Source organism: Columba livia, chromosome 1 (assembly GCF_036013475.1).
Source record: "Columba livia isolate bColLiv1 breed racing homer chromosome 1, bColLiv1.pat.W.v2, whole genome shotgun sequence".
NCBI classification, from domain to species: Eukaryota; Metazoa; Chordata; class Aves; order Columbiformes; family Columbidae; genus Columba; species Columba livia.
In genome coordinates, this window is record NC_088602.1 from 101,388,391 (window position 1) to 101,413,582 (window position 25,192).

At 40.0% G+C, this 25,192-nt stretch overlaps 1 protein-coding gene across 1 annotated transcript; it reads left to right on the forward strand.

The window, feature by feature from the left end:
- Positions 1-24,306, forward strand: TMEM47 (transmembrane protein 47). The gene is made up of 3 exons (XM_005508100.3): positions 1-487; positions 14,571-14,711; positions 23,053-24,306. The coding sequence occupies exons 1-3, from the start codon at positions 262-264 to the stop codon at positions 23,229-23,231; spliced, it is 546 nt and encodes a 181-aa protein (XP_005508157.1). The 5' UTR covers positions 1-261; the 3' UTR covers positions 23,232-24,306.
- The last annotated feature ends 886 nt before the right edge of the window (positions 24,307-25,192 follow it).

Sequence of the window (25,192 nt, forward strand, 5' to 3'; positions counted from 1 at the left end):
GGGGAGGAGCGCGTCGGGCCGGGCCGGGCGGCGCCGGGGGGGACTAGGGGGAGCTACTGCACCTGATACACCGGGGCGGGAGCGCGGCGAAGGAGGGAGCGGCGCTGCCCGCCGCCTGCGAAAGCTTCTGTTCGCCGTTAGTCAGCGCTGGTCTCGCTGCTCCTACCTCCTCCCGCCCCTTCTGCGCGGAGCTGGGCTCTCGCTCCTGTTCCCCTCGGGGCCGGCGGCAGAGCGTCCTCCTCCTCCTTCCCCCCGGGCCCCATGGCTTCGTCCGGCAGCGGCATGGAGGAGGTGCGCGTCTCGGTGCTGACCCCGCTGAAGCTGGTGGGGCTGGTGTGCATCTTTCTGGCGCTGTGCCTGGACCTGGGAGCCGTGCTGAGCCCCGCCTGGGTGACGGCGGACCACCAGTACTACCTGTCCCTCTGGGAGTCCTGCCGCAAGCCCGGCAACTTGGACAGCTGGCTCTGCGAGTCGACGCTGCACAGCGGTGAGATACAGCTGCCCCGGAGCTCGCCCCGGCCGTTTTCCCCCCAGCTCCGCTGCTCCCTGCCGGCGCCACCCCGGCTCCGCGACCGCCCTCTGCCTGGCCCCTGCCCCGTCCCTCCTTCAGTTCTTTCTGCTTTCCCCCCCTACCTCGGCTGCCTCCCGCTCCCCCGGTGCACCCTGTGAACTGAGACCTCCTTATCCCCCGTGCCCTGGCTGCCCTACCAGGATCCCCTGAGCAGCTTTTCCTTCACCTTTGTCTCCTCCGGAACTGTGTCCCAACCCCTTCCCGGGGCCAGCATTCCTCCGGACAGGAGCAGTGTCCGGGGCTCTGCCCCGCCATCCCGCGGTCCCCCTCCGTGCTCCTCGTCCCGCCCGCTACCACCCCTGCTCCACGCCCGATTTCATCCTCCGATCACCGCCGGGAAAAAATCCCCAGCACCTTTGTTCTCCCGTCCTCCACACTCCTCTCGTTCCTGAGCTGCTTCGTCCATCCTCAACCTCCACCCTGCTTCCCTGGTCCCAGCGCTTGCCATTCCCGCGCTTCACGGTTCCGAACCGGCTTCTCCCTGGCTTGCGGGCTGGGGCGAAGGCGGCGGCGGTCTCTGTAAATAGCGTGTGCTGGAGGCGGGGAGCCCGCGGAGCCCGTGCTGGGCTCGTCCGTCTGCCTGCGAGATGGTGTACGGTGCAGGAGAGATGAGCGGTTTGCTTCCGCGAGCGAAAGGGGTGACTGATTTCATATCTGCCTTTGCCTGTATTTTCATGAAAGATCCCGAGTTTGCACTAGTTTTGATCCATTATCCGTGTGGCAGTTGTCCTCATACAGTAAGAAGCTGTTGGGGATCAAGCGTTTTATAATTTCCCCCCCACTCTGGCGCCATCCCCCGAAGTCACTAGTCTTGGAAAGTTGGGGCTTCTTAACCAAAGCTAATTGTTATTTTTGTCCCGAGTGAGGAGTTCTGGACTCTGGCCTTCTGTCCGTCCTCTTGGGTGTGTTTCTGTGTGTCTTTCTCTAGCAAGTATCAGTCTTCCCATCGTCTTTCATACTTCTTTGCTCTCTTGCCACACTCCCTTTTTTGATTTCTTGATGTTCATTTGTTCTTCAGCTTTCAAGGTATTTGGTCATAGATTTTTTTTTTTTTTTATTTCACTATTGCTTGGAGTACTTAAAAATGGGTTATGAATAATATAAACAAGCTGCCTGTTGAATATTTTTCAGTAAATTATTTTGTAGTACAATGATCGTTTAGGTTTTCATCAGTTATTTTATTTACTGATAGCAACTTGTGGAGTCCCAATAGAAACACTGACAAATGAAGCCAGCCTCTTCTACCCCCCCTGCCCTGGCCTCATTTTCATCCCCATCCCTGTCCTCCCAACACACATGCTTGCATTGCTAAATCATCCATTTGGATCACTGTGCTCTCTGGTTGGGTAGATCATACAGGAATAAGATGTTTGTTTTGGGGAAAAAAAGGCAAGGGGCTGACTGTATATTCTAGATGCTTTCCTTTTTCCTCACTTTTCTGAAATCCTTGTGTAGGTTCTGGGAAATAACTGATCTCTGCTTGAGCAGAAATTGCACAGGTTCCTTTGCTGCTCTGGTTATTTTTTTTTTTGTTATTGTGTGGAGTAATATTTGAGGGTTTGAATGTTGTTTAGGGTTTTGAGTCAGGTAATGCTAAAACAAACTGTAAAGAAATGTCAGTTCCAATCGGTTACCAGGGTATCTACAGAAACTTCAGAGAGCTTTCTTTTTCTTCCCCAGTATAAATGGAAATTTATGTAGGAATGTCAGCTTCTACGTGTCTCCTTAGCAACGTGAATCCTTTGCCCCTTCTCCCTGTCTCCTGAAATACTATCCCCTTGATTGCAGAAAGACTTTTCAGATGGCTTGAATGAGAACCTGCTTCAAATCCCACCCCACCTCCACACACACTTTTATTTGGCTCCCTCCTCATTCCATCTCCCCACCGCGCATGCGTGTACACACTCACAAAAGTGGGACATTAACAAGAGCAGGACAGCTTATGGAACAGCATAAAAGGACACTAATCTCTCTCATTTCTTTATTGGTCACCTGTCTGTTTGTGAGAAGGTAGAAGATGAATGGGCGAGGATGGATGGGCATGAAATGTAGTATTGTTAGATGCTCTGTGTTGAAAATTTTCCCTCTCCTGGTGCTTTCTTCTACCTTGAGCAAAAATTCCTGCCTGTCTAGTTTTATTCAAGTTCCTTGAATGAGCTTTACTCATTTCCTTAGATACTTTCCAGTCTAGTGGAGCCAGGTTTCACAAGCTACTGGGAAAGAAGTGAATGATTGTTTTATTTGAGGTGGTGGGAATAAACCCTTTATTTTTTTTCCATGTTTGACACACAATGCTGCACTTGAGGAGCCCTGAAATATGAGAAACTGTACTGTTTTCCCTTCCCCTTCTGTGAGTGTGTTACAATTCCCATTTAAGTCAATAGGAAGGCTCTCCCAGTAAGTTCACCAAGTTGGATTTGGCTCATATTTGAGACCATTTTGTGTGCTTGCCTTAATATTTTAGGTGCATTTTCCTCTTATATCAAGAATCTAGCAAGCAGTATATTTTGGAGATAGCCAAGAGCTCCCACAGGGAAAGTTTTTTTAGCTTAATACCGGTACAAGCAGCTTTGTAGCTGGCTAGCTGTGAAAAGCAGTAGTACACACAGGAAAAAGGCATCTTCACCCCTGGTTTTAAGAGATTTACTTTATCATCCCTTAAAGGAGAGCACCTCAAGTGGCACCATCAAGGGCAAGCTCATGCTAGAAGCTGTTAAAACATATTTGAGGTTTAATTAAAAACCTTTGTTGTAATTAGATGTAGGACCCCTGACTGCTATCAAAAGGGCAACTTAGTGGTGGAGAGCAGAAGGAAATGTACAGAGCATGATTGCACAGGCTGTTAGAGCAGGAAATAATCCTTCTCAGTTTTCCTTCAGCATTGCCAGTGCTTGGAGCATGTGTTCTTGCATTCATTCATCCACTCAGTGTTTTGAGGGCTTTTTTTTTTTTTACAGCTTGAAAGCAATCCTTTGCTTTTGTACATTTTTTTTAAGTTGTGTAAGTACGTCACAATATTGCAGGTTCAGGTATGTAAAATAGTAAGTCAAATTAATTTTTAGAAACCTGAAGAGTATAAAATATCTCATCTTAAATTGATTTTATTCTTTTTGAGTCTTTAGGGTCTATGGAAATGAGCTATTCATTTTTTTTTCGTGTAATTGAAGGAGCTAGAAAGGTATTCTTGCATATCCCTTGTTTCCCTCTTCTCTTGATGAAATTCTGAAATTCCCACTAATAGCAACTTCAGGAGCTGAAAAACTAGTAAAATTGCTGGTATGGAAAGCAAATCTTGAGATCCAGCAATGCTGCCTTACAGTTTCACCAGCTGTCTAGGCATAAAATTGTTTTCTATGATCAAAGCTTATCTTGGCTAATGCACAAGTTGTTGTTAAGTCAGCTGTATTTTAAACTCATGTGCTAAACTCAAAAAAAAAAAAAAAAATCAGAACAAAAAAAAACAACCAACCAAACAAAAAACCAAACAACTTATGAGGTTTGGAGTGTTCCTTTGGTGTCTTTAAACAAAAATTTTTTGAGACCTCATTTGAAGTGTATTATGTCTAATTTGTGATGGATCATTTGCAGATTTATCAGGAGTTAAGAATTATGTATGAATATTTATTTCTATCACAGCATCTGCTTAAAATTAAATGTATCCTATGTACCACTGTGTGGTGTGTCAGTACCTGTGCAGGAAGTTGTTGTCTTCCTGCAGAATTAATAACACTAAATTTGCATTTATGCAATCGACTGCAGCCATTATAGTTCTTTAAATCAAAGATATGTAAATATGGTGTTGAAAACATAAATGGTTCCATAGAATCTGATCTGCATGTAGACATTCTGTCTTTTGGCTTCAGTATATGTATATGCTATTCATAGAAGACAATGGCTTCTTCACAGCATTTCAGTTTATTGTGAATATAGCATATATAAAAATACATTTGGATGGTTTCATACTAGTTAACCATATTCATTCTGGTTTATGGGGAGCATATGACTTTGTTACTTCTCAACCTGTGTATTTGTTTATGCAACATTCAGTTTTCTATAAGATCATTATACTCTATGAACTGTCTGTGAATGTTTGAAAGACAAAACAGTCTCAAGGAAATAAGTGCAACAGGGTCTCTGTACATGTTTAAACTTGGTGGTAAGCTTAACTTATAGCATAGTGCAGTAAAGTGGTCTAGTTTTGTCCTTATAATGCTGTTCTAATTTGTTCTTAAAATAAAAAAGCATCAGAGGCTACTCATTTGGTAGCGCTTGAAGGGGTTTAACCTTAATTATACATTAGATGCAGATATCCGAATTAACATGGCTCAATAGTCTTGGATGGTATCTGCTTGTTTTGAATCTAAGGGGTTGTTCCAAGGGGAAATTGCTAGCTCAAAAGCAGCTTCCTCATTAGAAGATGTGGATCATTGCTCAGAGTTGATGTTGACACATATTTTAAAAAGCTCAGCAAGGCTGATAGTTTGCTGTAAAATAACATAAGAAGAGCAAATGTAATTTTACTAAGTCTGAAGAAACTGGCTCGTACAATGTAAGGAGCAATTAATAAAATATTTCTTCTGGGTTTGAAAACTATAGTCTGTCGTTTTGCATATTACTCTCTTTAATACTCATCCCAAACGCTTTCTCTGAAGGTGAATATAAAATCAAAAGCTATACTACTTCAAACTCACCGTCTGAGACCCTGAGCAAGCTGATTTAACTTTGAAGTTGAGTCTGACTTGGAGATTGGCCTTGCTTTCCAGTGGGAGCTGAACTAGATGACCTCCAGAGGTCCTTACCAACCTAAATTATTCTGTGATTCTATGATGACTGATACACTATTTACACCTAATGTCTACCTGCCTCCTTCAGTGGCTTCAAAATGCCTCAGATTTGTTAACTACACCTCAGAGCAGCCCCAGATAGAATATTTTAAGGTATGCTCCCTCTTTCACAAATGGACCAGTTATTTTAGCCTCAGGCTTCCCAAGGCCACGCTCGCTGGCAACAGCAAATCTAAGACTCCTGTTCATTAGTCTGGAACTTTTAGTATCATGGAGGCTACTATTTCAGCCACCCTTCTCCAAGCAGCTAGGAGACGTGGTTACAGCACATTTGTGTGTAACACATGAAGTTTGTGCGAGTGTAGCTGATCAGATCGAGAGTATCACACACCTTATCATTGATAATACTCTTTTAAAAAATAACTCACTAAGGCTAGAAGTCTTCCTTTGTTGTTACTGCTGCTGTTCATTGCAGTTTAAAAATCAGTAGTGTATCCTGTTGCTTTAAATCTTGTTTATTTAATAAAGAAGTCTTGCACCAGTAAGTTTAAAGATGTTCCTTGTGTTAGAAATAATATAAGAGGTTTAAATATTTGATGAGATTTTATATTTAGAATCACATAGAGAGTGACCTTGCCTCTCTTATGGATTTGTGGCCAAAGATGACCACATAAGATTCGAGGTAACATCAGGAAATAGGATAAAGTCTATCCAGCTGTACTGCTTAATGTGTTTTTACTTGTTCCATTTCTGTAATATAAAGGCCATTGTTTTGATGGGAAATACTCATTGAACTATTTTACATGCTAATTGTTCTTCTCAAGGAACAATGGAATGAGTTCTGAAAATTGCAAAAGATTGCCGGTTTGCTTGAAGAACATCAGTAACTGTGGGAAATAATCACATTCCTGTTCCAACGCAAAGCGTACTTCTTTCTTCTTCAGATTACTAAAATGCAGTAGTATATATAGAAGAGGTCAGAAAAGGTGAACTTTTCTTGAAAAGTTTGTATAACACTTCTCCCACACTTCTCTCCTAATGACATACTTCTAAAACTTCCAGGTTTTTGTGAGGTTCTTGAAGTTGTGGGTGTGTGTGTTTTGTTTTTTTTTTTTTTTTTCTTGAATGAATGCATATCCAATAATTAAAATGGCACAGTAGTGAGCTAATCTCAGAAGAATGCCACGTATCCAATGAAAGAAGTGCCTGAGTACATGCTGTACTATTCTGTGAATGAATTATAGATTACATGACTTTCTGTAATGCTGTGCTTGTCTTGAAGTCTTCTGTTGGCAAAAGTGATGTGCAATGTGTGTTGCCTTTAAATAATAAACTAAAGATCTATATAATGGCAGCACTTAAATCTTTATTTGAAGATGCACTTCATTTAAAGGATTTCACTCTATGACTTTAGAAATACAGGCAGTCTACAGCTCAGATAGCAGCTGTACAAAAAAAGGCAAAATGTATATATTTCGAATAAATAAGGAATGTAAGCTTTAATCTTCAGGAGAGATGTGTGTCATGGGCAGATGAGCAAGCACCTGCTATGTTTTAAGTTGCTCATACATCTGTAACCCCCCCAGGCATTAGACTGCCTTGTTGCCTGGCAAAATCTGTCTTCTATGCACGACAGCAGAGTTGCTTACCATATTTTTATTGCTTTTGTTGTTCTGCCTGATCTCCTGTAGAGAGGAGAGATGAAACGTGAGGTGGTGTTGAAGCACGCAGAAAGTTTCAGTCCAGGAATCTCGAGGACACACATGGTCTGATGACCACAGCAGCTGAAACCGAGACATCAGGCAGATTAATGTAGCCCATAGCTTATACAAGACTGTCGTAGAGATCATCCTGAGAAACTGAGACCGTTTCTGCTTTGTATGTTGCTCACTTCTCTGGGAGCCAAACTGCACCCTGCATGCTCACTGGCATCTTTGGGTGGAAGGCATGCCATGCTTGCCATTGAAGGATGAACGGAGTCTGCACCTTGGCTGCCTAGTGAGTCCCCTGACCTAGTGAGCATGTCCTTCCCTGGCTGAGGAGGGGAGGTGGTGGAGCACCTACTGCATCCTGCCAGCGGGCTGCTATCATGCCTGGTACAGAGCTGACCTCTTCCCCTCTGATCATGGTTATCTTGCTGTGGAGAAAAGGAAAGCCATAGGAGGAGCCTGAGCAAGAGGGATGCAGCTCTGTACATGACTGTTAAGGAATTTTTCCTCAACATTGAATCACAGAATGTTAGGGATTGGAAGGGACCTCAAAAGATCATCTAGTTCAATCCCCCTGCTGGAGCAGGAACACCTAGATGAGGTTACACAGGAAGGTGTCCAGGAGGGTTTTGAATGTCTCCGGAGTAGGAGACTCCACAACCCCCCTGGGCAGTCTGCTGGGAAGCAAAGACCTTGCAGTTTCTGAGAAGCCCTCTAGCCCCTGGTATACTGCAGCTAAGGAGACACCTGCCTTTCCTCCTTCATTAGTCATCTGCCATTGTTAGCCATTAGCTTTCTGTGGCTCAGCAAGACGCAGGCATACCAGGTTTGCCCCATTTAGCTGTGTTTTGGACACATCTCTGTGCTTGATCACTTTTTGTTTGACTGGCTCTAAATGACTCTCCACTTGGCATCAGGAATGCGAAATCATCTTACAAACATCTTGTACAGTAAATGGAAAGTGATTGGTGCCTTATGTGGAGCCTCCGAATTATCCTTAAGAGGTACTTAGGGATTTTGGCACCCAGCATAAAATCCTCAAAATTCTATTTGGGTGTTGTCAAAATCCTGATAGAATTAGAGCTGTGAGAAAGCCTCACTGTCAAGCCCACCTGCATTGTGCAAGACTTGAGTTATCGAAGGCTTTGTCCCGCATGCTACTGTGTATGGATGAAGACCAATTTCTTAGGGAACAGCTCAATACATAAATCTCTTGTCAGAGAAGAAACAGAAAATTGTTTTCTCTCTCTTCCACAAACAGCTTTTTAACATATCTGTGACCTCACAGAGTTATTTCGTGCATTCAAATTCATGCCTTTCAGAAGAAAGCCTTGGTGTAGAGTGTTTGAGTTCTGTCTTAAGGAAATTACATGTTCAGCCACAGCTGGCTGGTTCCTGCAACTTTGGTAATGCTTTTTAATTGTCTGTGTGACTTGGGGATCCACACGCACCGAGTCATTTTGATACCCAAAAAAATCTTGCTCTCAATCCATAAAATAAAATTTAAAAGCCAGAGTGCATCTGCGCAGCAACTAGCAGTAATAAGCATACTATACAAACTGACAATAAGGAGAATATATTTGTTGCAATTTTTGTACAAGATTCCACCATGAAAAGTTGTGGCTAGAGCAACTTAGTGAAGTCTTGATGTGGATACTGCCCGAAAATGCTTCTCTCAATGGTGTGGAGAAGTGTGTGCTGCAGAGTCTCAGAAGATGGTACTTGTGGTGCTGCCCGCACAAGGGTGGAGGAGTATGGACCCAGTAACTTCTGGACACTGTTCTTCCCAGCTTTAGCCAATATCCCCTTCATCCAAAGCAGAATTCATTTGAGCAGCTACATAAAACCCAATAATTTTGGCTCAGGTTAGGTTCCAAGGGTCTGACTTCTCTGTGGAATAATTTAATGTGAGAACTTAATGGTGACTGCAATACTGATCTTTCTTTTGGTATTTCCATTGAATTCAGTGGAGCTTGGACTTTTGCAAAAGTCTGTGCATCTGATCATGCTGAAGAAAGAGGAAATCTTACTGATTGTATGACAAATAAATATACTCTTAGAAACTAGATTCTACCTTTCTGTTTTTACATAATCGGTACACTTTTAAAATTTCCATTGGCTATTTGATGGCTAAGTTGATGATGAGTGTTTAGGAACTTAGAAATAGTTTTGAATATAAAGCAATTAGGAATATCTCTAGCTATCTTATTTATCTTAGTTGATTGTTATGACATGCAATGGATTATATTTAATTTCTTATGCGTGGGTGCCTCAGCTTCTATGCTTTACTTGACACATTATTTCAAATTCGTTATTCTTGAATTTAAATGCTATATTACAATTTCTAAGAATATTTATTGGCTGAGGGCAGGTACGTGATAAATAGAAGCTTTGCAATGAATCAGAAAAACTTGCCTAAGAGAGGTGTGTTTTGTTTTGTTCAGTGCTAGAGGAGGGTCAGTTGTTGCCTTCATCAAGTAACACCTGCATGTATTTTCTTACTTCAGCATCTATGAGGAGAGGACTTGGTGGAGACCACAGAATCACACAGAATCACAGAATGTTAGGGATTGGAAGGGACCTCGAAAGATCATCTAGTTCAATCCCCCTGCTGGAGCAGGAACACCTAGATGAGGTTACACAGGAAGGCGTCGAGGCAGGTCTTGAAGGCCTCCAGAGTAGGAGACTCCACAACCTCCATGGGCAGCCTGTTCCAGTGCTCTGTCACTCTCACTGACAAGAAGTTTCTTCTCAAATTTAAATGGAACCTTTTGTGTTCCAGTTTGAACCCATTACCCCTTCTCCTACCATTGGTTGTCACCGAGAAGAGCCTGGCTCCATCCTCGTGACACTCACCCTTTATATATCTGTAAACATTAATAAGGTCACCCCTCAGTCTCCTCTTCTCCAAGCTAAAGAACCCCAGCTCCCTCAGCCTTTCCTCATAAGGGAGATGTTCCACTCCCTTAATCATCTTTGTTGCCCCACACTGGACTCTCTCCAGCAGTTCCCTGTCTTTCCATTGTATGAAAGAGAAGAATACTTGTTTATTTCTCAAGAGTTGAGCTGAGTTCAGTTGCACTGTCTGAAAGAGCCCTATACACATATTCCATAACATGTTTTTATGTCCACCACTGCTTTTACTGTGGAATACCATATTGATAAAATATTTAATTTTGGAGGAATTTGCTGACAACATGGAATCTATGACAATGCTAGCCTTTTGTGTTGCTCTTTCTTGAGTTTAAAAAAAAACCCAACAAAGCAGGTATTAAAAAAAAAAAAAAAACACTTCAGAACTTTGAGCTGTTTTCTCCTTATTTTATGGCTTTTCTTGATTTTATCCTAGTGCTGAAGTATTATTTAGCCTAAGAAATAGAGCAGATAGAGCTGCTCTTAATTAAAAATGAATATTCAGCTTAAAGCCTTGGGTCGTTTCATTTGAGGGGAAGAAGGGAGGAGGGTCACATATTTCAATGTGCAATTAACACTGTGCTTCCATATCATTAAGAAACAGGCATAATTTCTAAAGAGCAATGAGACCAAGCTGTCCTTACAAAAAGGCACTGACTTATGCATGAGGAATTAAAGGAAAAGAAACATTATCGTCAAAGTTGGGGGTGTGTGTTTATTTATTTATTTATTTTACTGAACATGGTAGTTCTAATAAATTTTTTCCCCACCATATATGTTTTGAAAATGTGCTAAGTACCTATGTTCATATTCATATGTGTTTCCAAATATTGAAATCCCCACCCATAAACTAATAGGGAGATTGTTGTAATAAGAACTATGCAAACACTGTCATCACCATCGGAACCGCAGTATGTGTTTCCCATGGTTATAGACATTGTGTTGCTTCTTGTACAGTGCAAAAACTTATTTAGATTTTCATACCTAAAAATGGTACAAGCTAAGGGAGACTTTCTTGTGAAATCTGTCTCAAGTTACTTAGCAATTGTCAAAAATGTGTTAATTGTAGTTGTCTGGATGGGATATGTGGCATTATCAGTGCAGTTCTTAACATATTGCTAAAATGATGGAACACTGAAAAAATGTGAAGTTATGTTTTCATTTGACTCTATGGTTATAAACCTACAAAGCAACTTAATTTTGGTGTGACTGTAAGACGACAGGGCTCTTCAAAATCTTAAAGTTTATTAAGATCTGTGGGAGCGCAATTTTATTAGTTCCTAACATTTTTCTTAGACAGTGGATGTGTTGTGTAAATAAACGGTAGTGATGTACAGTGAAAAATTCTGATGTGTGTTCTGAAAGTGTAACTGAATTGTGGTTTTAATCCAGGAAAATAATAATGATCATGTATAAGTTCCAATTTTACTCATGTTTATGCACGTTCCTATCTCTCTGAGAACAAGCAGTCCCTGAACTGGGTATATAGTAACTTGTTTGCAAGATTGGTTAATGCCTAGAAATGGTGCAGGCATATTCTGGATACTCTATGGGCTTATGATGTTTGTGTTCTGTGTACCAGTAACACTACGTAACAGAGCAATCTGCTGTTCCCATTTTGATGCTGTGTGTTATAAATCAGTCCCAGGTAGTCTGAGGAAAATTACAAATTTTTATTGCAGAAAACTGTGTTTGCTCTATGTGGTTATGTTGTTGTAGCTGTCTAACTTACAGGGTGTTCTTCCTTCAGAGGCAGTGATTAAATTTTCTTTGACTGTTTCTTTTCTTCTGTATAAAGTCCAGTGGTCTGGATTTTTTATTAAAAAATAATTGCTGTTAAGTAGAATGCCCGTACAGAAGGTTTTACTTCCTTAATCCAACATAAGCTTTATTTTGTCACCAGATCAAATGGCTTTCAGAATTGAAAGTTAAGGTTTTTCTAAGACGACAAGGAGATTTACATATGTGGTTTCCATGGTAGGCAGTATAGGAAAACTTAGTCTGGTATTCTTTGTGCACTCATGTCTGACCTTCGTGATGTTCTTTAACCAGAATCCCTCCCAGCTGCAGCTCAAGGTAAAGGCTGGTGGCACTGTATGCTCCTGTAAACGGATACTGGAGCTAAAATAGAGGCAATTCCAGACACTGTGGCCCAGAGCACAGCGCTCAATATCTGATCCTCAGCTAGCAGTGAGGAACAATAAGCACCTCGGTTTTGTCCTACTGCCAGCATTGCTGTGTAAGTTCTCTTACTCAGTACATTAGTTTTGTTTAACTAAGTCAGTTCTTTTTTAGTTGGGAGTGTAGGTGTCTTCCAACACTGATTTGTCCTTTTACCTCCCACATCAGTACTATAGTAAGGTAGTTTGTTTATTTTTAAACTGTTCAAAAAATCTATAGATATATCTGTCCTGGAAGTAAAGCTATATTCTAACCCCAAGCTTATATCATCTTTGCCTTAGTTATTTTCACTTGGTTGGTGGTCTTGCCAATACAGTCTTGGAAAGCAATAAGGTGCTCAACTTTTTTCCATGTAGTTGCTACTCCAGTGTTGCATGCTTTTTGTTTGCATTAGACTTTGGCATCTGATCAATGTGAAGACAAGTTTTAATATTTTATTATTTGTAGCGGCTTTCAAAAATCCTAGTTTCTGAGTTTTCCCATCTGGTCCTTTGATTTACTTCATCAGTTTTTTATGGCTTTTAACTTTGGGGTGGTATGGATTTATGTGTCCAGTTTTTGTATCTTTGTAATTTTCTGGTGCAAGGATTCCTTTCATGTTGTTTTGAAGTGGTCCATTCTCTTTATTTATTTCTGTATTTTATATCTGTAATGCACTTTGATATTGGAAGAATACTTTCTAAATCATCAGTACACTAACCATGAAGGATCATGTCAACATTAAAAACCACTCCTCATAACATTCCCATCCATAACTAAAGTCGTATTTCCATCCCAATAATAGTAAAGCAGTGGGACACACAGCAAACTGATGTTAGAGGTTGCATGCTGAAGGCAGGAGAATGAGAGATTGCTCCCAGCCTTGGGTTCTGGTCCGGCAAGAAGACAAGAAGTAAAAGAGATTGGAAGGTTGAGTACTTAGTAATTAAAGTGCTAGTAAACAACATCCCTGGATTTCTAAAAAGAATAAAAATAAATGTGTGTTTTTCCTCAAAAACTACTTTAAAATAACTTTCTTTTTTAGCAATGCTTTTATAGCTCTTCTATCCACTTTCTTCTTTTAATCTCCTTCATCCTTTTTCATATAATATATGAAAGCTTTTTGGTGATAATAGCTGCCAGCCTTCTCAAACCCCACAGCTGCACTGGCAGTATCTTCAGCAGATTAGATCTCTCATGAAACTAGATGTACTGTTTTTTAAAACACTGAATTTTGTTCTTTTCAAAAAGAGAATGTGGGGTTTTGTTGTTCTTATTTTAGTAACCTTAAGATCTCTAACTTTATTTTGGAAATAATTAAACTTATTTTCTTTGAACTATGTAATGCATTTGGATGTTTTGCTCTGAATATCATATGCATGCTAGTATTTTCAAAGTAATAAGAGATGCATTGGTTTCATATGTCCTTTTCCCACAAGCTGATTTTATATGGTCTTCCTTGAACTACTATACAATAGTGATAAACAGTAAATAGTGATCCGACTCATTTTCTTGATGCCCATTTTTGGAGTGAGACAAGGTCTTACATACTCTTTTGCAAAGAGAGACAGCACGAAGCCTGTGCCTTTCTAAAATCTTTCAGAAGCTCTTATGCGAAGTCTTGGGTGTTGTATAGGCCCATGATGGTCATCAGCTTGCAAATGGTTTTCGTGTGACTTAAGACTGTAAGGATGTTGATTATAGCTGCATCCATTATGCATGAAGATAACTAGAAAATACATGGGGCCAAATCCAGAAGTTTTTTTTTTTTTTGGGGGGGGAAGACAAACTGACACTTCAGGATAACTGGTGTTTTAAAATGGACTTCAGATTTGACTTGGTCTGCATCTTATGATCATTACTGCTTTTATAGGGGCTTGACTTCCACCTTTTTTTTTTTTTTTTTAATTATTATTCCATTTCCTGCCTTTACCTTAGTTTTGTTATTCACATTGTGTGGCCTTGGTACTTCTGAAGTGACAGGTGTATATGATAAGCCTCTGTGCATTTCCCTTCCAATGTCACCCTAATCAGCTCAAGCAGACGTTTGACTTTCACTCTCTTCTGTGAGAAAGTTACAACAGACTGGTCACACAATAGCTAATCCTGAACCAGCATGAATTTCTCATTCTAAATTGGACAAAAACCGAGGGACCAAATTATTCAGTCTTACTTGAGCCACAATCCCACTGAGGCCAACTAAGCCTTGAAAAAATGTTGGAGGTTGTGGCACTTTGCTCCTGAGTTACATCTGTTGTATAAAGGTGTTTCTCTAATTAGGAGAAAAGAAATCCAAAGCACAGTTGTTTATTTATCTGAGCCTTGGTGCAGGCTCTGCATTCCTTACATTCTGCTGTTTCTTTCAAGCCTATGGGCTTGTTTTACTGAAATTGTATTATTATATTTTTCTCTTTTTTTTTCTTTTTTCCCTAGACTGGCAGATAGCTACTCTTGCTTTGCTGTTGGGTGGTGCTGCCATCATTCTCATAGCTTTCCTGGTTGGGTTGATCTCTATCTGCGTGGGATCTCGGAGGCGGTTTTACAGACCGGTTGCAGTCATGCTCTTTGCAGCAGGTAAGCAGATTACTGGCACCATTATGAAAATTTCATGAGAGGAGCTTCACTTTTGTGATGGAAGACATGCCTTGTTCTGCATGCTAATTCAGAGGCATTTGGTTTACTTCAGTGTTAACTCCAGTGAGGTTTGTCAGGATACAGGTTCTGCATAGCATTAATTATTTTTGCAGTCGCATTATTATTGGTTCATAAAAAATTATTTATTTGCATTATATTTATTGTTTTGTGAAGTGCATGCAGCAGGGGAAACTACAGAGGATAAATCTCAAAGTACCATTTTCAGTCTGTGACTTTGTGCTGCTTGATTTTATCCTTCGTGCAAAGCCATTTCTGTTATTTTAATGTTCTTCCTTTTACAGTTTTAAAACAGGAAAAATTAATGCTTAAATGTGAACCCTCAAAGCCCTGTGTGTGAAAATAAATAGGATTATGTTGCAAGGTGTTTATATATGCCCCTGTGCCACAAGGAATTAATTTGATTGTGTCAGCTTGCTTACTTTGTTATTAATTTAACAAGCTGTCACAGTTTAGTCCCTGTTTGGTTTTAAAAACAAGAAAATGGAACAGTTTATATAGACTGTCACAAAATCTTAAGGGAGACCTGTGAATCTGAATTGTCTCTAAGACTGGTCTAGTGAGATATAATTACAATATCACATCATCTCCTTTTGTACATCCTGGTGGTTTGGGGCTCAGTCAGCATGGATGTTCCAGTTTCTCCTGAGATTCACCAAGCATGGTTTTCCTTCATCCTGCCACTCATTTCTGCATTGGGGCCAGCAGCTTAAGCCCCTTCTGATAGCCCATAATGAAGAGGATGACAGAGCCTAGTTTTCAGGATGTATTTAAAAAAAGCCACTTACAAGGATGTGAAAAGACAAGAGCACAGAATTTGCAGGGTGTTCAGGAGTGAAACAGAGCTCCGGGGAAGGCTCCTGCTGCCCCCTGCTGTTAGTGATGCCTTGAACGAGCCGCTATGCTTGAAGATGCACTTTTATTTGTTCAAGAGGTGTTAGTAGGTCACGTTTCATTTGCTTTTAGAAAATGAACGCAACCTAGGATCAGATTTCCTGCGCGGAAATTGTAGTTTTTGTGCTATGTGACACATTACTTGCTTGGTTGAATGAATAAAGGCACTGGTGCCGTTGTTTTAAAATTTAGTATTAATTCTGAGATTATAAAGCATGCTGGGCAGTTAACTTCAAAGGAAATGGGATTATTGAATTTTTGTAGTTGTATCTTATTTGGCTTTTGACTTACTACACAGTGTTAACAGAAATTAACTTAGGCAGTGAATGGCTGAACAATTACTATCTTGCCATATTGCTCATTTATTACGTAGTTAAGTCTGTACTAAAAAAAAAAGAAGCAAATTTCCCCAAGAAAAAAAAAAAAATCCCAAATCCTGCATTTGGCTTAAAGCTTAATCTATTCTCCTCTGTATAAAATTAGTTTTAGTCTTTACTATAAAAGTTGGGAAGAGGAATGGGGATTTAATGCTCACTTGCATCAAAAAGGAAAATATATTGGTGATTTAGCTTGTGAGTGGTGTTCACCTCTTTCCTTTGCCTCTGCCTGTGTGTGTATGCACATGCATTTTAAATAGCCATGACCTGAATATGATAAGGAGATGATGAGGCTGAGACAACCTGCCCCATTCTTCTTCATTATCTGGCAAACCTGAGGAGAATCCTTTTGGGATTTGATGCTGACATAGTTAGTGTCATTTCCTACAGATATTATCTTTGATGTTAGCTATTTTAAAGGTGAATACGGGCTGGCATATCTTGAAAGAATTATGGAAAGAGTCCCCTACTGAAGAGGGGAAAGCAAAGGTTGCAGCACAGTGGAGTTTGTATCTTATGCCACTGTCCATGAATTCAAACCATCACCTGTGGATTTCACAGAAAATCTTTGAGGACAAACCTCACCCTGACCTGTGAATCTGCTGACAGGACCAAATATTCTGTATGGCTCTAGGTAGGAGTCTACCAGCTGCCCCTGGAAGAAGGACACAGACTGGATTGCCCAGAGGCATTTAACGATCTGTATGGGTGTCAGGTAGAAAACGTTGTTGTGTGTGAGAAAGGACAAAGTGGAAAAGTGATTTCCAGGCCCTTTAGAGTCCAAGCAGTTGTCTCCAAACATTTTTTCTTCTAGTTTTGATTTGATTTTATTTTTTTTTTAATTATTCTCAGCTTAGGTGTCAGTTAGCAGCTCTGTAGGTGAGGAAGAAGATTGACTGACTAGGACTGGAAGGGATGAGAAAGCACAAAAATAGTTCAACCTAGATACTAAGAATAAGCCATCAAGTGAATGTGTTTAAACCACATACTGTCAGCTCTGTGTAATGGGTAGACGAACAGGTATACCTCAGGTAATGGAAAAATGTGAAGCATCCAGAAAGGCAGGTGCAGAACACTCTTATGTGGAGCCACCTTCGCTCATACAGATTTTCCAGCATTTTTGGTCTAGTAGAGGTCACTAGCTAACATACTTGCTGGGGTGTCTTAGTGCTCATGAACACAACTGACGCTGAAAGCTGCATCCTCAAAGTACAAGCTCACAAACTTGTCAGTTTGGGAGTCTCGTGGTACGGTTACCAGGTAACTGCGTGCTAACTGAGCCTAATTTAAGGGCAGAAAGTGTAATTGTTCAAAGTTGTCACAGTGGCACACCAAAACCAAACCAGACACTTAACAAACTCAGAGCAAACTTTATTCTAGCCAAAATAGTTCAGCAGAAAACCAAACTAGAAACAAGGTTTATCAAAATCATTCAGCACTCCTACAACATTCTAACCACAGGTTCAGGACAGAGGTTGGGAACTCATTACTACACAGCCAACATGCAGGATGTAGGGAATTCCCAAAATTCTGGAATGATGATTCAAAATGTGCACCTACTCAGTCACAAAGGAAGACTTTCAAGGGTAACCCAGAAGATACAATGTCTCACTGGTAGGATGAGGATGTTCAAGGACAGTCTAGAAGAAACATTTGCTCACCAAAAGGTTGAGGAGCTTCTTTGAGCGGCATCCCAGTGCAAGGAGAGAGTCCCGAGCTGCAGAACCACTGCTCCAAGGAGAGCTTACTCAAAATCAGGTCTCCAGCAGACTCCGTTTGTAACCTGGGTTGAAATCTCCTCTATGGTAATATATGGTCAGTGGTCTAAAAGCTTCTCTCAGTTGAGGTGCCTCATTGGCTAAGGGCCCTGTCTGTTGACCAGAGGGACTTGCCTTTCCTGTTCCTTGATTGAGGTGGGTGTATGTGTCTCCAGTCACTGTGCAGGGTCTGTCAGTCCAAGAGGGCGGGAGGGGAATGTACCTGCCACAAAACTCCATAAAAACAAATGAAATGGTAATTTAAAAGACTATTGCCTTCTGGGGCCATGTTTTAATAGTGTTTAGAAGAATAATGTGTTGCAATTAGTAAGCTTTTAACACAATTCGCCGAATGCTCTTATGTGTCAGCTAGGTAAACTGTGGGTAAGTGGAAGTATTATAGGTGAGAGAGTGAAAGAAATTAAGGCAGATATTGTTTAAAGAATACTTAGAGGATGTATCTTTCTGTTCTGTCAGAGTCAGAGCACAGTCCAGCTGGATTGTGTCCTGAGTTCTGTGCTATTACCTATTTTCATAATGATGGGGAAGGTAGAATAAAAGTCATCTTGTCAAATTTTCCAGTGAAGCTAGAAAAAATGTACAGATATATTGGAGAACAGAAATTGATTTTGAGAAACCGATGGAATGATCTGAAAAAGTAGGACTGACTTCAGTAGGATGTAGTGCAAGTTGCTACAGGGTCATAGCATTAAAGAAATATTGATAAGAAGGATACTCTGTATGTGATGTAGTCCAGTCTTCTTGTTGAGGCAAGACAGATGCTAACAATAGGTCAATCAGCTGCAGCTTTGTCTCGACCAGTCTTGGAGAACTCCAAGAATGAAGATTCCACAGCCTCCCCAAGCATGTCTTCCTGGTGCCATACTACCCTCCTTATGATTTTTTAATTTTCTTTCCTGATGTCCATCCTGAATCTCTGAAACTGAGATTTGTGTCTATTGCCATTATCTTAGCTTGCATGGTGCTACAAAGAAGTGTTTGGGTTTGTTTTTTTTCCATCACCGCAGCTACATTTTCAGGTAACTGTAGTCTGGTTTGAAATTGCTCCTTAGCCACCTGTTCGTGAGTCTAAGTAAACCTAGCTCACACATCCTCCTCTTAAGGATGATTTACTTTAGGATTCTGATTATCTTGGCAGCTCTCTGGACCCTCATCCTTAACTGGTCAATCCAGGTTCACTACTGATTGCTACTTTGTTCTGTATGTGCTTGGAAGTAGACTCCAAGAGAATGTGCTCCTATAATGTTTCCAGGAATTGAATTGAGACTGACCAGCCTACAATTCTGTGTATTTTTCACTTCTAGCCTTTTTAAAAATGGACACAACATTAAACTTTGTCCAGTCATCTGAATATCTCCTGATAACTGTGGGTTTTCACAGATGATAGAGAGCTTGTGATCACATTGGCCAACTCTTTCATCACTCTTGGGTCAATCATATCTGTCCCCACAGTTATGGAGGCAACTCTTAAGTCATCCCTAACTTGTTCCTGCAAGGTTGACACCCTCCCAGACAATGTCACTTAGAGGTTCCGGAGAAAGTGTCATGGTGCATCATCTGTCACTAGATTGGCTTTCCTGCCCATCATTGTATAAATATGTTTTCTGAACTTCATTTTGCAACTAATGCATCTGTGAAAATTCTTCTTTTTTACCCTTTTTGCTATTTCCTAGCTTAATTTTGGACTCCAACTGGGCTTCAGACTTCCTGATTTTGTATCTACGTATCAAAACAGTGCTTTCCTACTCCACTTTCATTGTCCATCCTTGTTTCCTGCTCTTGTGTGCCCCTTTCTTGTGCATTGAGAAACTCCCTGTTTTGCCAGCTGGGCTGCCTGCTGAAATTCCCAATCTGTCTCTGTAGCAGGATGGTCTGTTCTTGAGCTAGCAGTATTTTAAAAATCAGCACGGACCCTTTTTCTCTTCATGCTGCTTCCCAATTAATTGCACAGGTTGTATTAAGTACAGATGACTTCCTAGACAGCAGTTGCATGTGCGTTAATCTTTGACACTGCAATACCAATTGTTTATTAATGAAGTGCTTTACTCCCGTGAATGGGCAGGAGGAACAGTGTAGAGAACAGAAATACAGAACTTGCTAGCCAGCACCACCTTTTTCATAAATGTAGACCAATTAGAAAGCCACATTATAAGGTTTTTTTTGACAGCAATACTGTTATAGTCAAACATTTGAACAAGGAAAAAATATTATATTTTCCTAGTTTCAAAGCGTTTGTTATGACTTATGCATATTTAATATGGTGAGTATGTATAATGGCATATATTTCATATAAATACAACAAAACTAGTATTCCTGTTCCTGTGCAATTGTCTTGCAAGCATCATGGTGCTAGTCATAAAAATGGGTCGAAATTTGAAGTGAATAGTCTAGTTTGAGGTGGTTAGTCTTTTTTGAGTTGCATTTTGAAGTGTTTTTTTGTTTTTTGTTGTTTTTTTTTTTTTTTTTTTTTAAGATATATTTTGCAGCCTTTTTTCCTGTGGGAAATACTAGCATTTCCCAAGAAAGGTAGTTACATACGCTTCCCATAAGCTGATCAACATAGCATGGAGTTCCTTTAAATTAATGGGAAGCAGATCAGTAGTTGCAAGCATTGGTTTTAAGATCTTTTTGGGTCATACTGGTCATTTTTCATAACTTCACTGACTGTTGTTTCTAGCCTACAAAGGTTCCTTCTCCCTTTACAGGAAGCAACAATGACAAGAGGCAGAAAAAGTGCAAAGCCATGACAGTGTTGTGAGGCGTGGTTGTTTCTACTGGCCAGTTGCTGCCAGCACTTCCTTTGAGTTTTTTAATAACATAGCTAGACCAGTAGTAGCAAAAACAGGAACCCTCACTATAAAAATGTCTAAAATACCGGTTGTGGGTGTTGCTCCTTTAGCCACATGTTCATCTTCCAATAGAATAATTTTTTTGTTTTGTTTTGACAAGTCCAATCTGTAGATGAAAATTGAGCATACTTCCTATATTAGGTTGAGGGAAGATGGAGAGCTTCCATATTTGAAACTTGATATGCAGACAGCAAAGCAATTCCTGTATTGACTCAGCAGAGATGCTGCAGCCCCAGTTCAGGAAGCCACTGAAGAACTTGCTTATATCCGTTCATCTTAGGAAAACCTTTTTGACTTTGAATGGTCTTAAAGATGTGTCAGGTGCTTTGGGGTGTAATGGTGCTCTCGTTATACAGAATTGGAATGCATAATCTTTTCATAAGTGTAGGTGCTTCCCCTAGTGTACCTCGTCAAAATTTCTCCAGTGTTGCACAGTATTTTTATGAGCTGGCAGACAAAAATTATATTAAAATGGAATAACACCAAGTAACACTTCAATAACTTTAGGATTTAAAAAAATCCTGTGGATTTTGGTATCTATATCAGAAAATCCACTATCCAAACATTATTCAGGTTGTCAGTCTCAAGTAAGAATCCAAAGACTAGTCTATAGGCTAAGTGGGTGGGGATGGAGAGGAAGAAGTTTCCAGTGAGTGTTTTGTGAGGCGTTGTCAGCAAGGGTGTGTAATGAACATGGGAGATCATCTCCCCATACCAGTGGTCCCTATCCATAGGACAGGAGAGCGGTAGCCTCCAAGTGCCAGTTTGACAACACGAAAGAAGGCTTGTGTAACTGAAAAGGTAAATGACAGATTTTGACTGTGTGAAGTGTTCAAGCAGTAGCAGAATATAAATAAAGTTATTTTATTTTTTCTGTAATTTCTCACTGTAATTTCAGAAGGGCTTGTGTAGTCCAAAGTAGTCTACTTTTCTATTATCCACTGGTATTTTATATGGGCTCTGGCTTTGTAACGATTCTCTAGTGTTCGTTCTCCTAACAATACCTAATAAACTGAGAAAAATGATTCAGTTGATGTTAAAGAAAGTAGTTATTATGGCATTACATTGCATACCATTGAACTTCCATCACAGCATGTCTCAGCCCTGCAAATACTTAAGCATATGCTTGACTGTGTAGATGTGCCCACCCTGACCATGATCAGGGGGCTGGGGTAGTTTGCAGAGGCCGTCACCTGCTGAAATCTTTAAAAATTGCTAGTTTTTAAATGCTGGAAGGGAGCACTGTGAAAAGGCCATATCTGAGAAGCAAAAAGGATGTTTTGTACATTCCTGTGATGTTTAATCTTTTGTGGGTGGCGGAGCTAGAGGCCCGAAGAATCACTACATCAATACAGCTCATTCTTGTCTTCAAACCAAGTGTAATTTTCACCTGCTTACCTTGGAAACTGTTCTCCCAATTTTCTATTAACAGTGTGCCTGAATTTAAAAGGGAATGGATGCTGATGAAACTGAAATCTTCTTGTGAAAAATTGAGTTCTTCATCTGTGTATTTTCCTTTTCAGGTTACTGTATGTGCGCTTTTTTGATGTAGCACAATAATTAACAGGTTTGCTGAATTCCACTGCAGACATGTGGATCAGGCTGCAGGAGATCTGGCTCAGAGACAGTGCTGTAGAAAGTAATGATTTTTAAGCTTTTTACTGCCTTGGATTTGATCTGTTTTATTAGCTTTTTTCCTCATGAAGCATTTCTGACCCACCCCCTAAATTTGTAATAGAAGACAGTGTTTTGCCAGTTGGAAGTTTAGTGACTGATCAAACTTTATAGATTCCCTGGTATTTTGTGTAACAAAATCATTAAATCTGATTACAGTACACAGTAATGCATATGAAATATTCAGCGAGTTTTTACTGAACATAAATATGTATCGCCTACTACAATGAATTATTTCTAGGCTAAGTAAATTATTTGATTCTGAGCTATAATTCTTAATATTTGTTTATTCTTGCTTCTCATTCTGACTTATTTATAATAGCTATAGAACAAGTGATTTCAGTTTTGTTATTATGGGAAGAATAATGACTGCAAACTAAAATACAAAAGGGAGAAAATACTAGAACTGGGAAAAGATTGCTTTCACTTTTTATTTCTTGGACATCTGAAGGATCATTGTTATACCATAGCAATAACATTTTCTCATCATTTAGGAAATATGGAAGAACTGCTATGTTTTCTTTGGATTAAATGAAGGTGATATTTTTTTTTTGAAAAAGAGCAGTACTTACTAGCTAAAAATGCACCAAGAGCATTTTAAATGTGAAATTCAGTTTTGTGATGTTTTCCATGTTTTATGGAAATGAATTAAGGCTTCTTCTGACACATTTTTTTTTTCCATCTCTTTCAGTTGTTCTTCAGGTGTGCAGCTTAGTCCTTTACCCAATCAAGTTCATCGAAACGGTCAGCTTGAAAATATACCATGAGTTCAACTGGGGCTATGGCCTGGCTTGGGGTGCAACTATATTTTCATTTGGGGGTGCAATTCTTTATTGCCTGAACCCTAAGAACTATGAAGACTATTACTAGAATAATTTAATGAGAAGAAAAATCACTAAAGGATTACCCCATCTTTTCTAATTCACAGTTTTTTTAGAACACTTGTGGAGCACCAAACAGTCTGCTCTGTTGAGAAAATAGCCTTTGCCTTTTGGGTGTGAACACTGTAACCAGCTTTTACAACCATTTAAAAGAACTGCAAACACTAGGGTTGCTGATTTTACATAGGCAGATGCTGCAAGCTGCTGATACATAAGCTTCATTTTTCCTGACAACAAGCAAAAGGATCTACGTGTGACAGCGGTCATTGTGAGAAAACTAGTTGGAATGAGAATGCAACGCCAGCATCTGCCATTGCCTTCAGGGGAGCAGCTGGTATAGGCTCCATTTAGAAGTTTCCCTGTATCATAGAGGATTCAAATGTCTGATGAGCAGGCAATGGCATCTTGTACAATAGGCTGTGTTGGCCCCTTGTTACTTGCTCAAAAAAGCTCTTAAGGAATTAGTTGCAAGTGACTGTGTTGAGGGCAGTGAATGTAACTGGTGAATGACTTGTCTAATATCTGCATTCGACAGTCTTCTGGGAGAATAATAAAAAAAAGGCCAAGCAACCAAGCCACCAACCACACAGGATTTCATGAATTGGTAATCAACATCACTGTGCCAGCCGTAGCAGATTTTTGAAGGAAGTCCAACCGTGGAGACGTGTGCTTCTGACTGTGCTGTTGGAAGTTGTCTCGGCTTTGAGTATTTTGCTGGGAGGGTGGAGATAAGGGGAGGTAGAAAAAGACCTCATCTGTCCCCGAGGCATCTAAAATGCATGAATGAATCGCAGTTGTCCCAATTACCCATTTAATTTCCAAACATCATCACAAAAATAGTGCATATGAAACAAGTTCAGTTATATTTTTGAAAGGTATTAGTATAAATGAATATATATAATACAAATATAAATGCAGAGGGAGGGAGACGATTCATCTCGTAATATGAGCTGTGGTGCAGTGGTTAAAATACTAACTTTGTACACATTCTTGAAAGTCTTGGATTGATACCTTCAATTTTGATTGGTGTTACAAAATAAACATAGAATGGTTTGTCTTCTGTATATGCCCTTGTACAGACTCTGTGTTATGGGAAATGCTTAGAAGTTCACATCAAGTTAAGGTAGAAATGGACAAAATAGGTACTTGCTATTCCATGTGTAACCTATTTACTTACTAAAAATGGTTTTTAAGGCTGTTGCAAAGAAAAAACTGCCATTAAAAAAAAAAAATCTAGTTAGGTTGTGAGTGTCTGTGATCATCAAGAATACAGCTGAGACCTCATCATGTCCATATTAAAACATCAGTACTTCAGGAATTAAACTCTTGTTTTTAAGAGCTGAGTTTATAATGGACTGGCTGGTGACTATGTACATCTAATCACTCTTTGCTTAGTATGTTTCCCACTTAAAACATCCAGAGAATGTACACATGAAATGAAACCCAAGATAAATTAGGGCAAACTTTAACGTGAATTTAATCTGCATCACTTTTATTTTTGTTTACAATTTGCTTATTTGGATATTTTCAATTAATTATGAACATATTTTTATATAATTCTAATATTTAGAAATAACTATTTTTTTTAATGAGAAATTTAAAATATATTCTATACGGACCTCTGCAAAAAGCAGATATGCTGGGGTTGCACATCCACCTCTACACAAATGTTTTTGCTGGTTCCATGGAAAAGACTGCTGAATTACTCAATGTTAAGACCACATCTACAGTGTTACTGCTTGTGCCAGGGCTGGCAGGACGCAGAGGTTCTGCAATGACTGTGGGACCACAGGGCTGCCTTTTAGGAGGTTGTTGTGAAAGTATTGCTGACAGACGGAGATGGTTTATAAAGCTCTGGGGCTCTCTGGAGTTAAATTTTACTATTATGGCAGGATGTTCTGTATCAGCAGTCTTTCCAGGACCAGTGGTGATTAATTAGATTAGAGGGAG

Bases quoted from the DNA above. Each gene is read 5' to 3' on its own strand.
- TMEM47 (XM_005508100.3), top strand. From the start codon at position 262: ATGGCTTCGTCCGGCAGCGGCATGGAGGAGGTGCGCGTCTCGGTGCTG. The intron at 488-14,570 runs GTGAGATACAGC...TTTTTTCCCTAG, and splicing joins CGAGTCGACGCTGCACAGCG to ACTGGCAGATAGCTACTCTT. The intron at 14,712-23,052 runs GTAAGCAGATTA...CATCTCTTTCAG, and splicing joins AGTCATGCTCTTTGCAGCAG to TTGTTCTTCAGGTGTGCAGC.